Here is a 15,325-nt window from a genome sequence, read left to right on the forward strand (position 1 = left end):
GACATAGAAGCCTTTCTCATGGATTTCTTTTTTAAAATCTTCTTTAATGCTCTAGTCACTGGTTCTCAAACTTTGTTGTTTATCAGAATCACCTGGGGAAGTTGGTTAAAAAAGGAAAAAAAGAGGCTCGGGTCCTATTCAGCTTCAGTGAGCACGGCTCCCTGTATTTTTTATTCGCTTCCCAGATGATTCGGATCCCACCAAAGCCTGAGAACCACTGGTCTCGGTCTTTACTACGCAAACAGTGTCTGTGGGCCAGTGTCATTGACCCCACCTGGGATCTGATTCGAAATGCAGAAGCCCAGGCCCCACGCAAGACTGAATTAGCATCTGCATTCTGACAAGGTTCCCAGGTGATTGAGATGCACAGGGATGTTCTGGAACTACCTGGGAAGCTTTACAAACACTAACGGGTGCCTGGGTCTCACCTGGAGAGATGCTCATGTAATTGCTAGCTAGGGCCACGCACTTGGGTCTCAGGATTTTTTGTTAAAGCCCTCCAGGTGATTCTAATGAGCAGCCAGGTGACCCACTGCTCTAGATTCTAGAACAAAGCTTCCAAACTGGCATGCCAGGGAAAATGGAGTGTGGGTGTATATTGATCCTTTCAGCTCCTGGAGGCTGGGCAGGCCTGGGGGTGCCCAGAGTCCCAAGGCCAGCCGCAGAAGCAGCTGCACTGGTTTACCTCAGCGTGCTGCTCTAACTAGTATCATTTTCTATATGGGTCATGGCTTGAAAACTCCTGGGGACCATTTTTTTTCCCCCAAGTTTTTGAATTATTGTGTTGAATGAAACAATGAAGATGTTTAATTGAAAATATATTAAATATAGAAACCAGCTAGGGTATGATACAACCCAAACAACCCATTGCTGTCGACTCATAGCTACCATGTAGGACAGAGTAGAACTGCCTCATAGGGTTTCCAAGGAGTGCCTGGTAGATTCGAACTGCCAGCCTTTTGGTTAGCAGCCATAGCTCTTAACCACTGTACCACCAGGGAGCCATCTTTATAATAAGTAGCTTTCCTGTCCAGGAGCATATTCTTTCTCCATTTTCTTTAAGTTTTGTTGCATGCATTTCTGTAAAATTTATAGTTTCCTTTATAGAGCCATATGTTTCTTAGATTTGTTCCCAAAGTGTACTTTAAATGATGTTTTGTTTCTACTGTGACTCTTCTTAGAGAAGTGCATAGAGTGTTGCACTTTGCACCTTTAACCTCTTTTCTGTGCTCTGGAAATTTATCCCAAGCATCACAGAGGCCTCTCCCCCCACTTTTGACTCCCTCATTGAAAAGTTTCCTTGGCTTGTGTTGCCTATTTTGTTTCAACAACTGTACGTATCTCTTAGACCTGTCAGCATTAGCAACTTAAGATGTTCTCGATTTGTGCCTTCTTGGGGGAATAAGGTAAGAGTTTTTCCTCCTTGCACAGTTTTAAGGGTATTCGGATATAGGAGGGGAGACCCCAGGGGCTACCGTTTGACTCTGGTGTCTTCTCTTTTTTTTTCCCCCCATCTTTTACTGAAAATAAATAAATAAATAAAGGACGTGTATCAACCTAAATGAATCTACAATTGGTAGAATTTTAGGCAATATAGCAAGTGAAATTTAAGGTAGGCACTCTTGAGGTAGAAATTTGGGGAGGTTTTTTTTTTTTATAGGACTATAGGAAACCCTGGTAGTGTAGTGTTTGAGAGCTACAGCTGCTAACCAAGAGGTTGGCAGTTCAAATCCACCAGGTGCTCCTTGGAAACTCTATGGGGCAGTTTTACTCTGTCTTAGAGTGTCCTGGTAGCGTAGTGGTTAAGTGCTATGGCTGCTAACCAAGAGGTCGGCAGTTGAAATTGGTCAGGCGCTCCTTGTAAACTCTATGGGGCAGCTCTACTCTGTCCTATAGGGTCGCTGTAAGTCAGAATCGACTCGACAGCAACAGGTAACAGGTTTTATAGGACTATAAGAAGTTCTTGGGTGGTACAGTTAACACAATCAACTGCTAACCAAAAGTTTGGAGGTTCAAGTTCACCCAGAGGCACCTTAGAAGAAAGGCTTGGCGATCTACTTCAGAAAAATCAGCCATTGAAAACCCTATGTTCTATACTGACACCCGTGGGGTCACCATGAGCTGGAATCGACTTGACAGGAACTGTTTTGGGTTGGTTTTGTATAGGTCTATAGGGAGGAGGTACCCTTTAGCCAGACCTTCTCTGCCTCAGAGTTTACTGCTGGGGTTGGAAGCCTCTTTCCTAACTTATCCTCCTTTTCCAGTTCTCAAGCTGCAGATGCCTTAAAAGTATTGTCCTGTCTATCATGGAAACAAGCTTCCAGCTAGCTGAGGCTGGGCAGGATGGTGGTTATTTGTAAATTGGGTCTTTAAGTTGGGGACTAACTTCTGCTGTATTTCCACCTATTTGGATCTACAAATACTTCAAAGAAAGCTTTTTTGAGAAATGAGTGGGTAGAAAGTGTTTAATTCCTTAAACTTCACTGCTGTGCTTTCCTTGGTTAATTCTGATTCTTGAGCTGGATGAAATGTCCTGAATTACCCCTGTTCAGGAAACCCTGGTGGCAAAGTGGTTAAGTGCTATAGCTGCTAACCAAAGGGTTGGCAGTTCAGATCTGCCAGGCGCTCCTTGGAAACTGTACGGGGCAGTTCTACTCTGTCCTATAGGGTCGCTATGAGTCGAAATTGACTCGACGGCACTGGGTTTGTTTTTTTGTTTTGTTTTATCCCTGTTCAATTTCATTCCTTGTTCCTCCATGCTCCCTCTGGACTTATACATGCTTCTGTCTTTGTTTTTTCCTTCATTCAACTAACGAATACTATTGAGCCACCCTTAAGTCAGGCCCGAAAGAGCCCTTGTGGCGTGGTGGTTAAGTGCACATCTGCTAATTGAAAGGTCATTGGTTCAAATCTACTAGCCTGCTCTATGGGAGAAAGATGTGGCAGCCTGCTTCTGTAAAGATTGGCGTGGAGACCCCATGGGGCAGTTCTACTTTGTCCTGTAGGATCGCTATGAATTGCAATCGACTGGATGGCAGTGAGTTTTGGTTTTATGTCAGACCTGTCTTTGGTGCTGGGGAGATACAGCAGTGAGCTAGACAGATGGGGCCCCTGCCACATAGAGGAGAGGCAAGTAGTCAAATGGGAAGGAGGATGGTTTCAGGTAGGGATACATTGTGCTTGGAAGGAAATAAAACACCCACATGATAGGGGCTTCGGATAGGATGGTGAGATGGCTTTGGATGGAGGGGCAAGGGAAGTCCTCTCTGACAAGGTGACATTTGGTCTGATTTGAGCAAGAGGGGAGCCAGCCATGGAAGCATTTGTCAGTGGAGCTGTCAGTGTGGAAAACGAACAGCACCTGAAAATGCCTGAGGCAGAGAGGTGTTTGACACTGTGGAGGGACAGGAGGTGTGGCTGGAGCAGAGTGCAGGAGGTAGGAGGGGTAAGAGGTGAGTAGGCAGGGTTCTGATGACCCACAGCAAGGAGTTATAATTTTCTTCCTCCAGGATTTTATTCCCAAACACAGTAAGGAACTGCTGGAGGGTTTCATACGGGAATCATGTGAAGTGATTTATGTTTAAGCTGCTCTGGATACTTCCTGTTGTAAATGGTTCATTGGCAAGTGTCTCTGTTAGACTGAGCAATCCCGGGACCTAGACCAGAGTAGTGTCAGTAAATGTTTGCGGATTCAATGAATGAACAATCTGTGTTTTCTTTTGATGTGCTCTATTTAGCTGGTTAAGACATTAACACCATTTAAATAACATTTCCAATTTAATAAAATCTGATCATTCTGGTGCTAGGGCACTTATGGATAAGAAATGTCACAGACTTTTTCCAGACTCCAGGGTGTTATTACATTCTGGACGTTCTTTGCGGCTTTGAAGCAGTACCACAGGAATGTTAAGTACAATCTCCATGACCGGAAAAGAATGAAAATGCATGACATTTAAAAAATGAAAACGATAAGTAGTACAGGAAAACCTGCTGAGAAAGTGAATGCAGATGTAACAAACATAATGGCATTTGCTCTCAAAAGGAGGCAGGCTAAGGTTCTTCCCTTTGGGAGCAGAGTCGGCAGGAGGCGGTCATCAGCTGATACTCTGGGACTTTCTTAGTTCAGCCTCAGGTCAGCTGTGTATGGCTTAGGTTTCAGTATCTTTTGTGCTCTTCAAAAATGTGAACCACCTTTGAAATATATTTTTTTCATTAACTTCACAGTAATGTCACTTTGCATTTTATGTGGCTGACCATTTTGGAGCTGACTTAGTGTTACTGTGGACTTCTACTGTATTTTTCTATTAAAATTTTTCGTTTTAAATTGAAAGGTAAACACTGTTAAGCCCTGAATTTTTCTGACAGTCAGTTAGAAACCTTAGTTTTTATCTGTCTATGTCCCGTTATATAAAGCTGTTGTCTTGGTCATCTAGTTTTGCTATAACAGAATTAACACAAGTGGGTGGCTTTAACAAAGAGAAATTTATTTTCTCACAGTTTAGTAGGCTGGAAGTCCAAATTTAGGGAGTCAGCTCCAGGGGAAGGCTCTCTCTCTGTTGGCTCTGGATGAAGGTCTTTCTCATCAATTTTCCCTTGGAGTAGGAGCTTCTCTGTGCAGGAACCCCAGGTCTAAAGGACACGCTTTGCTCCTGGTGCTTCTTTCTTGGTAGTTTGAGGTCCCCAACTCTCTGCTTGCAGGCCACACCCCAGGGAAACTCCTTTTCCATTGGATCAGGGAGGTGACCTTAGTAAGGGCAGTGTTACAATCCTACCCTAATTCTCTTAACATAAAATTATAATCACATAATGGAGGAAAACACAGAATATTGGGAATCCTGGCTTAACCAAGTTAATACAACATATTTTGGGGGACATAATTCAGTCCATGACAGCTGTGCTTAAAACTCACTCAGGGTGAAATTTTAACCTAATCTAGTAGGCATGGTCTAATGGCATAATAACACCTAGTCTTAAGAAAGATCTTTTCTGAGTACTTCTTTCCCACATTCACTTAAACATTATCCGTAGCTAATGCCAGTTACTACTGAGTTGATTTGAACTCCTGGCAACCGCATGTGTGTCAGAGTGGGTACTCCACAGGGCTTTCAGTGACTGTGACCTTTTGGAAACAGATCACCAGGTCTTTCTTCTGAGGTGCCTCTGGGCAGATTCAAACCACCAACCTTTTGGTTAGTAGCTGCACACTTAACTGTTTGCACCATGCATTAACTCCTTGTCAACTTGAAGGCTGTAAAATGGGGTATACCAAGTACATTTTGGACTTTTAAAAAATGTGAAAATATTTTTCTCTGCAGAGACTTCAGCAACACAGAAACACTGTGTAGTGAACAGAAATACTATTGTGAAACATGCTGCAGCAAACAAGAGGCCCAGAAAAGGTGGGTAAAGGATTTAGCTTGGGATGACGTTATGTGGTGAAAAGGGACCAGATTGTGGAGCCCAGAATTCTGGTTTTGAATCTCAGCTCCGTGGACTCAGAGCTACATACCTTTGGAGAAGTCACTTACCCTCCTCACCTATAAGAGTGGGAGAGGAATATCTACTTTGGAGAGTTGTCTATTTGTGTGATTGTTCGTTCGTTCATTTGTTCGTTCAACAAATATTTATGGAGTCTTGCTGTGTGCCAGATGTTGTGCTAGGTAAACAGGTGGTAATCAAGCATCATCTCTATCCTCTTGGGATTAAAGATAAATTCTATAAAATACTTAGCATAGTACATGACACATACTAGGCAACCAGTGTTATCATTGCCAGTATTTCCTACAACACTGAGGCTTCTCGTTTAGATACAGAAGAGGTTAAAAAATTAATCACTTCATAGGGAGTCATGAAGAAATCAGTGACACATCAGTTACATAGATAGGTGAGAACATGGCATTCTGGATTGATACAGGACCCAAGGTTCCGCATCGTTTTACCAGCACCAGCCAACTACAGCTCCTGGACAGTATGAGATAACCAGTGACTCCGCGTTATCTGTCCCCGGAAGCCAAGAAACTTGACATTTTAATTAGCCCCTGAAGCCCTCCTATGAGTGAAATTTACCCTTGCCAGTGGTTCTGGAATATTCACAGTAAGTCACAGATGCTCATTACTGCCTTCCAAAGCCCGCAGGGGTCTAGAGACTTGAGGTTGAAGTCATTTCTCTGCCCAGCCTCTCAGCCCTCTTCCCCCAGAGGTGCACAGCTTTCTTTGCTGCATCAAAACTTAGAGAACGTTAGCCATTGTGGTAGGCAGAGGAGGAGGTAGTGGGCAGGGAGCTCATTTCTGTTCCCCATCCTTATAATCTAAGTCTGCCTAAGGCCAGTCCCAGGTCTTATGATGTGGCATTAAGGTGTTTTCTGCTCAGCCCTGGAGGCTTAATATGTTAAAATGACAGGTGTTCTGTAAAATATGAGCTTCCCCATTTTTCTTGTCTTTCTACTGATACTTTTATTTTGCTTATTTTTATGAACCAGGGCTTTACAGTAATACATTTCTTAATATTTTCTTGAAATCCTAATCAAAAGGGGGAAAAACATGGAACAGAATTTCAAATTCTCATGGAATCCAGGCTTTCTGGAGGAATGAGGCTGGATGAACCCCTGAAACTATTGCACTGAGATAATCTCTAAACCAAAAATAGCCCCTGAAGTGTTCTTAAAACCAAGCATAGTTTAGCTTAATTAGTAAAAAATGTCTGTCTTGAACATTGTGCTCTTTTAAGAACTAACTATGTAGAGTCTAATTGACAATAGCAACTTGAAAGTTTCGGTAGGAAGCTTAGGGGGCAGTGAGTTTATATTAATAGGGGGAGGGACACTTTGGAAAAGGTGGGTGAGAATGGTTGTACAACTTGAATGTAATCAGTGTCACTGAATTGTACCTGTAGAAATTGTTGAATTGATGTATTTTTGCTGTGTATATTTTCAGCAACAAATAAATTATTCATATAAGAAAAAATATCCTCTTGAAACTTGGTCTTTTCAAATAATTTGCATTGAAAATGTAGACAAGCTGAATGGTATTTATACCAATTGAGTCAGTTCATAGGATGGTGGATCTGGAAGGTAACTAACTGGAAGATCCTTTATTCTGGCAAAGCATTATCCATGTAAACTGTATCTGTGTGACTTTTTACCGTACGGTATATTAATAATCGTCTAGAGGGAAAAAAGCTTTCTGTGCTTATATAAGTTTGAGAAATGTTACATCAAACAAAACAGTTTCTCAAAACCTTCAGTATGCTCATAGTATGCTCACTGGGGGTCTTCAAAATAGAAGGTAGCATTGTCCGAGCTCAACTGGCCACAGTGCCCCACATCTGGTACTGTCTCCAGTGTTCTGACAAGCCCAGTTTGGGAAATGTAGCCCCAAGCCAATGTCTGCATTTTATAAATGAAGAAACTGAGAGCCAGAGAAGGGAAGGCACTTGTCCCAGGGTCACACGAGTAAGGAGTGAGAGTGAGCCTAATGTGTTTGGTTTTCCTGGTGACCAGGAATGTGTGATTTCTGAAGATTTCTCCTGCTGGTCCTCAGCACCTCTGAGTCCAGTCTGCATCCCTCTGTCTTCTTCCCAACTGCTTTTCCCAATAGCTGTCAGCTCTCCTCACCATTATTACGGGGTAGATTATCCAAATGTTTCTCTCTGGGAGGCAGAGGAGAGTGACAGCAATTTCACATCATACTGTTACTGGTGCACAAATTTTGGACAGTCTCCTTTGATCAAACAGTCACATAGTTGTGCTTCTCTCTGTCTCTCGCTCTCAATGGCTGCACTCCACTTAGCCAAGAATGTGAGTTTAGCCAAGAATGTGGCTCCAGTTAGCCAGGAGTATAGGTAGATAAGTGAGCATACTTGTATTTTATGTGAATTGTTTGGTTATGTGCTGATTTGAAGTCTGTTCTCCATTTGTGCAGGTGATGGTGTATTCCATCCCTGCAACAGGTTTTAGGAACAACTGATGTTCTGTTTCATCTTTCCTAGGATGAGAGTGAAAAAGCTTCCCATGATTCTGGCCCTGCACCTAAAGCGGTTCAAGTACATGGAGCAGCTCCACAGGTACACCAAGCTGTCTTACCGCGTGGTCTTCCCTCTGGAGCTCCGGCTCTTCAACACCTCCAGTGATGCAGTGAACCTGGACCGCATGTATGACCTGGTTGCTGTTGTGGTTCACTGTGGCAGGTAAAGGCAGGTGGGAGTCAGGGTTGTATACTGCATGCTCATTATCATTCTAAAAGTTGTTCCGTTGCCAAAATAGACCCAGCTGCACTCTTACTGGAGTCCCTGGGTGGTACAGACAGTTAAGCACTCAACTACTAGCTGGGCTACTAGCTGAAAGGTTGGTGGTTCAGACTAATCCAGGGGTACCTTGGAAGACAGGCCCTAGGCAATCTGCTTTCGAAAGATCACAGGCTTGAAAACCCTATGGAGGAGCTCTATTCTGCATGCACAGGGTCATCGTGAGTCATAATCAGCTCAGTGGCAATTAACAAGCACTCTTAGTTGGCTGTGAGACACAGTAATAATATTATGGAGATTCTTTTCCAAGCTCCTGTTTATTTATAATCTCAAAATAAATACAAAATGCCTGCATACACACATAAAATAAAACAAAGTAAAACAAAACAACTAGCACAATAATCTAAGTGTTCTATTATAAGGGAAATAATTTAATAACCATCCATGGGATAGAAATGATGCTGATAAGAGTTTGAAATAACATGGAGAAATAAATGCATATACTATGATTTTAATTTTTAAAAAGCCAGATTATAGTATCATCTCAAATGTACTTTAAAATGTATGAATAAAGATGGGAAAGAATAGATCATATTAAGGATTTTGTGGCATTTTGAATGATCAAAAATTTATTCTTTGTACATTTTTCAGTCTTTTTCTAATATTCTATGGTAAGTACATAATCAGAGAACAGAGAATAAAAGAGAGAGGGTCCCTAGATAAGGAGAAGCAAAGTGTTTTGCTGAAAGTCCTTTGAGCAAATGCTGCTTATTCTGTAATTTGGTGTGAACATGGAGATACATGTTGAACATTCACCTGTTTGTTATCCTTTGCTCAGTTGGGATGGGGTTACGTTCCCTGCCAGGGACGGACACAGCATTCCCTTTTGCCCTCCTCCATTTTAGGTTGGGGAATGTGATAGGGAAAGTGTCTTTTCCTTGCCATCTGCCTGGATTGTGGTGAATGTGCCCTTACTGAGAGGTGGCCTCGGAACAGCCTCCCTGAGGATGCATGGTTCCATGCAGAAGAAGGGATTGATTTATTTTTTAGTCTGTTGTTGTGTGGATGGCATCAGAAGCCATAACTTCACATCTGAAGCACCCTGTTTTTCCTCATGCCTATTAAATTTAAGTCACTGGGTATTTTCTCACATTCTCGAAGAGTTGTATTTATTGGCCAGTCCTAAACCAGCTTTGTTTCCTCTGAAGGATAGTTCTAACATTCATTCTTTCAAAGAACGCAGTGGCCTGGCGGTCTGGAAGCTAGCTGTGAAAATGAACACTGGGCGGAACCCCACATCAGGGGCTGGGAGGAAGTCTTGGGGCAGGCAGAGCCTAGTCCATGGCGGGCAGATGGGTGGTTCTGGTGGTGTAGATAGACCATGGAGGCTTGGTGAGGGGGCAAGTACTCAGATGCCCAGGACATCCATTTTTCAGTATGGATCTCTGTGGGTGCCTGAGAGCCTTGGGGGCAGAACTCTAATCCCTAGGAGGACTGGTGAGGGGAGCCAGAGACACATTTAGAGGAACTGGGGGGCCAATGAGGTTCTGGAATAGTCAGTTCTATGATGGGGGCCTGAGGCCAGAGCAACCAGGCAGCAGTGGTGAATTGGTGCCGAGTCACGCATGCTACTGAACTAGAATTCTTTACATTCCTTCCCACTAGAGATAGGATTGTTTTCATACAGGGGACCAGGGCTGGCATTTGCCTGGGGATCAGTTGGCTTCCAGCTGTGGGTATGTGATGTACTGAGGTTAGGGGACTGAGCCTATCCTCCGTCCATGCCAGGACCTCTGGCCCACTCTTACAGAGGGTGCGCGGGCCCAGCACTGATTTCTGCAGCTAGTGTTTTTCAAACCCATGTTCCTGGGTTCTGTGCCAGGCTCTGAAGATACAGTGGTAACAAGATACATAGGGACCCTGCCCTCCTGAAGTGGGGAAGGTAGATAATTAACAGCCATCACCAAAGCCAAACCACTGGAAGGTAAATTGTGATTCTGAATGGTGGTATGAGGAATACCTAGTGATGAGAGAGAGCAGTAGTAGGAGACGCTTTTCCTGGGAAGATGGTCAAGGAAGATTTACCTGGGAGATGACGTTTGAGCTGAGGCCTAAAGGATGAAATGGGCTAAGAACTCAAAGGTTGGGGCAGATTGTTTTAGGCAGAGTGAGCAGCCAGTGCGGGGGCCCAGGACTTGCAGGGCGTGAAGCTTGAGAAGGCAGAGTGCAGACCAGTAGGCTGGAGCATAGCAGGAAAGGGAGAGAGTAACTGCAGTGAGGTTAGAGAAAGGCAGGAAGGATCAGACAGATCATTTGAAGAAAGCAAACTAAGGGGAAGCTTAGCTTTTCAAATGTAATGGTGCTTAAAAAAAAAAACCCAAAACTCTTGATTTATAAATCTAATGTAACTATATGTCGTTGTGGTTGTTAGCGGCTGTCCAGTTGCCCCCCGCCCCCGACTCATGGCAACCCCATGTAGAATGGAATTGGGCCATTGTGACCCTCAGAGGGTTTTCACTGACTGAGTTTTGGAAGTAGATTGCTAGGCCTTTCTTCCTAGTTTTAGTCTGGAAGTCTGCTGAAACCTGTTCAGCATCATAGCAACACGCAAGCCTCTACTGATAGGTGGTGGCTACACACGAGGTACGTTGGCTGGGAATTGAACCTGGGTCTCCCTCACGGAAGGAGAGAGTTTTACCTTTGAACCACCATTGCGCCCATATAACTACGTAATCCAACTCCTTGCCATTGAGTCAATTCTGACTCGTAGTGACCCTATAGGACAGAGTAGAACTGCCCTATAGAGCTTCAAAGGAGCAGCTGGTGGATTTGAACTGCCGACCTTTTAATTAGCAGCCAGTCTCTTAACTGCTGCACCACCAGGGCTCCGTATATAACTATATAAAACAAAAAGCCCAGTGTTCTTTCTACTTTTTTTGTATATTGCGTAGCGTATACCTTTTATTATCTGTTATCATGCATTGTGGCTTGCTAACATCTTTCTAAAATTTAGATCACGTCGCTCTTCAGAGTTCATCAGTGTCTTTCCTGGCTCACTCACAGCAAGATTCAAAACCTTAACCATGATGCCTGGTGTGATCTCCCCCTTACCTCCTCTCTGACCCCCTCCCTCTGTCTTCCCCCTCACTCATTCTGCTCCAGCCACTCTGGCCTCCTTGCTGTTCCAGGAACACACTAAGCTCCCTGCCCCAGGCCTTTGCACTTGCTATTCATTATTCCAGAGACTTCCATTGCATAGTCACATGGCTTGCTCCCTTCCCCCCCACTTTCCTTCAAGGAAATTTCCTCTGCTCAAATCCCATGACATCAGAGAGGCCTTCTCTTACCACTTTATATCACGTAGTATGGCCCTACCTCCTGCCTGTCCCGCAATATCCCGTATCCTGCTTTATTCTTCTTTGGGGAACTTATCACCACTAGACATGTGTTTGTATGTTTAAGTTGTTTATTGTCCACCCCCCACCCCAGGCTCTAAGAAAGTGGGAACTTTGTTCACTGTTTTTTTCCCCTCCAACAGTCAGAATAAAGCCTGGCACATAGATGTCGTAGTCATCTAGTTCTGCTATAACAGAAATACCACAAGTGGGTGGCTCTAACAAAGAGAAGTTTATTTTCTCACAGTCCATTAGGGTAGAAGTCCAAATTCAGGGCACCAGCTCCAGAGGACAGATTTCTCTCTCTGTCTGCCCTGGTGGAAGGTCCTTGTCATCAGTCTTTCCTTGGCCTGGGAGCGTCTCAGCTCAGGAACCTCAGGTCCAAATGACACACTTTGCTCCGGGCACTGCTTTTTTGGTGGTATAAGGTCCCCACGTCTCTCTGCTCACTTCTCTCTTTTATATCTCAAAAGAGATTGGAGGAAGACACTATCTAATCTTATAGACCTCATCAGTATAACTGCCGCTAATCTATCTTATTACATCATAGTGATGGGATTTACAACATATAGGGAAATCACATCAGATGATAAAATGGTAGACAATCACACAAGGGAATCATGACCCAGCCAAGTTGACAGATATTTTTGGGGCCTACAGTTCAGTCCATGACAGGAGGATAGTAATTATTTGTTAATATTTATTGAATTTGAATGTCTGTTTTCTCCACTGGACTGGGGTCCTTAGAAGGCAGGTGTTTCCTATGTCTTTGCCTAGCATGGTACCGGCAAATGGAGCTCCTTCATAATTTGTGGCCAAATGAATGTGGACAGAGAAATTAGTTATTGCAAATTCTTTCTCCCACCTAGCAATTCCAGTGACTCACTACTTAATAAGGAGTGAAATCGCGTTCTATAAAACTCTGTTATAAAGAATGAAATGTTATAAAGAGCTAAATGTTAACTTGGCACCTTTCTTTTGTTCTTTTCCAGTGGTCCCAATCGTGGGCATTATATTACTATTGTGAAAAGTCATGGCTTCTGGCTTTTGTTTGATGATGACATCGTAGAGGTTGGTATGCCCATTGTTCTCCAATGAGGATAGGGCATACATGGTATTTTAGGGCATGTATATGTGTGGACATTTTCTAACATAGGCCTGTTTTCTGATAATCTAACTGGAAAACTTACTTTTCTATCAAAACTACATTCTCCCTTTTTCATGGGAAAGGGGATTAGCATCACGTGGACTCATTAATACTGTGTTCTTGTTAAGTTACCTGATCAGCCATAGATATGGGATCTCTATGCCACCAAGAGTTATATTAATTTGTAGGTCCTGTTTCATACCACATCCAAAGCCCTCTCTGGTACAGGCCAAATAAGAGACTTCAGAGTTCTATTAAAATCTTTAATTATACTAGATTTTTCTTGTATCGATTACTGTTTAAAATTTTTTTCCTGGTCTGTTGAACATGGAGATCCTCATATTACACAGAAGGACTCCATATATTGATTTTGCTGTAAAGGAATGCTAGCTGGGAGGGAACTTCACACTCAAAGACGTGATCCATTTTAGCCTGCTAGGGTAGCTGTCAAGTCTACCGAATTATCCATTTACTATGGAGAGTTCCTAAGTGTGATACTGTAACAAGTAGTGTTTCTTAGATTTTGCTGTGTATTTCGTTAGTTTTTCTTGTCTTCTCCCAGTAAGCATGTCAAACAGTTGTACTGATTTCTCTTTCATTGCAGAAAATAGATGCTCAAGCGATTGAAGAATTCTATGGCCTGACATCAGATATATCAAAAAATTCAGAATCTGGATATATTTTATTCTATCAGTCAAGAGAATAAAGAACCGTGGAACTCATTCAAGTGGGGAGAATGTTCAAAGCACTATTCCCTGGTTTCCCTGCAGACTTTTCTTATTCTCTGGAGGCCCACCAATGGCATCACTGGGAGTCTCAATGGTCTGGCTGTGTTAGACTCTTCCCCTACCTTCCCCTTTTTTACATGCAGCACTACTCTTGGTTTTATTTTAGTCTGATGTAGAGTTAATGGCAATCAGATTGTAGTAAGATTTATATGAATAACAGTTGCTAACTGAAGGACTGGGTGTGCACTATGCCACTCACCATGTCGGGTTGAATTAGAATGGCATTTCTTAATGAATGTCTACAGTCTACTTGGGGTCTTTGCTAAACTTCATAAATATCTTCCAGGGTCTCCTTACAATACATTCCTTTTTACTCATCCCTGGAAGCATCGCTACCCGTTTTTAGCTTCTCTTGCCTCTCTTCTGACAGAAGGACAGAAGAATTGGGTAGACGTTCACCTTTTAGGGTTGTAGCTGTAGCTTTTGACGCAAGGGAAAATGTCTAAGAGTGAGTAACCTTAAGACTAAAATCATCCTACACGAGGAGAATGGGGTGAAGAAAGGCTGTTCATGGTGTAGCGGCTGTACCATTAGAATCCCAGGGGCTAAGAAGGCATGGAGCTCAGGGCAGGCAAAGCCAAGAGGAGAATGCTTTTGTGGACAGTGAAAAGTTACTTTTCTTAATCTTTCTACCAAAATGAAATTTCAGGAAAAGAACTCTATGATGTTTGTTTTTAGTGACATCTTTAAAAAAAAAAAAAAAACCCTTTTCTTCTGTAAGGTCCTGTGAGTAGTATTTATCCTTTATCCAACACTGCTAAGCTTTCCAAGGTATCTTTCCAGTCCTGCTGACACTCTACACAAGTCTGTGGTTGTAGGGCTGAGGCGCCACGTTGGCTGCATCCGGCACAGCTCTCCATAGCTGGTCAGTACCAGCATCATTCTTGCATCAGGAACAGTGAAGGCACCGCATCTGCACAGCTGTTAAGGCTTTCACATTTTCCGTCTGTTCACTGAGGCCCTGGCAAGTCCCAGGGCTAATGCGGGACCTCCCTGTAGGGAGTACTGGAAGTAGCTGGGTATGACGGGGGCTCAAAGGAAGTGTCTGTGGGCAGGTGGAGGGATGGACAGAATGGTGGCTGTTTCTTTGGCTCAGTCTCCTAGAATGCATGACAAGACGGAGTTTTTTTGGAAGAACCTCATCTCACTGTAGCCCTTTTTTCTTATTTTCATTTTTGTTATATCTGTATTTATTAGAGCATTTGAGTATTAGTACCTTTTATTAAAAGGGTTGATTTGACGTTTGGCCGTCGAGCTGGTTTTTGGCTTCCTACAAATACTATGAGTTGTAGATCTTGGCTTCTCTTTGGGAAGCCACTTATCTTCCATACACTATGGTATACTGTGAACGTATTATTTTGTTACTTAATAAATCGGTGAACAAACATGCAAACTTTTGCTATAATGTGAACTGAAATTGAACAATGTTGGCAGTCATTTTGCAACAGTTAAGAGGATAGCACTTTATCTCGATGAAAACTGGATTTCTTATCTTTGAAATAATCTTGAACTGTTAATTGCTCAGAATTTAAGTAAGCATGCCAACACTTCATTTGTTCATGCTTGAGGTGAAATGTTTTACTTTTCAGTGGAGAAGACAAAAACAGGGTGATCTTTATGGTTTATACAAGTGACAGAAATATACCTTGCCTTGCTTAGAGGCAAATTCACATTGATAAATATTTTGTCTTTTTTTAATTTCCTCCACTAAACATATGCTGTGGTAATCACTTACATGGGTTGGGAGGTGAGT

At 42.9% G+C, this 15,325-nt stretch overlaps 1 protein-coding gene across 1 annotated transcript in view; it reads left to right on the forward strand.

Annotated features, from left to right (window-relative positions):
* The window catches only part of USP46 (ubiquitin specific peptidase 46), a 77,215-nt gene extending 62,403 nt beyond the window's left edge, over positions 1-14,812 (forward strand). The window contains exons 6-9 of the mRNA XM_049886253.1: positions 5,316-5,399; positions 7,988-8,185; positions 12,630-12,708; positions 13,389-14,812. Of these exons, the coding sequence (XP_049742210.1) occupies positions 5,316-5,399; positions 7,988-8,185; positions 12,630-12,708; positions 13,389-13,490 (463 nt within the window). The 3' untranslated portion in view covers positions 13,491-14,812. The remainder of the gene's footprint in view (positions 1-5,315; positions 5,400-7,987; positions 8,186-12,629; positions 12,709-13,388) is intronic.
* The last annotated feature ends 513 nt before the right edge of the window (positions 14,813-15,325 follow it).

The sequence above is a fragment of the Elephas maximus genome, chromosome 5 (genome assembly GCF_024166365.1).
Source record: "Elephas maximus indicus isolate mEleMax1 chromosome 5, mEleMax1 primary haplotype, whole genome shotgun sequence".
Lineage (NCBI taxonomy): Eukaryota > Metazoa > Chordata > Mammalia > Proboscidea > Elephantidae > Elephas > Elephas maximus.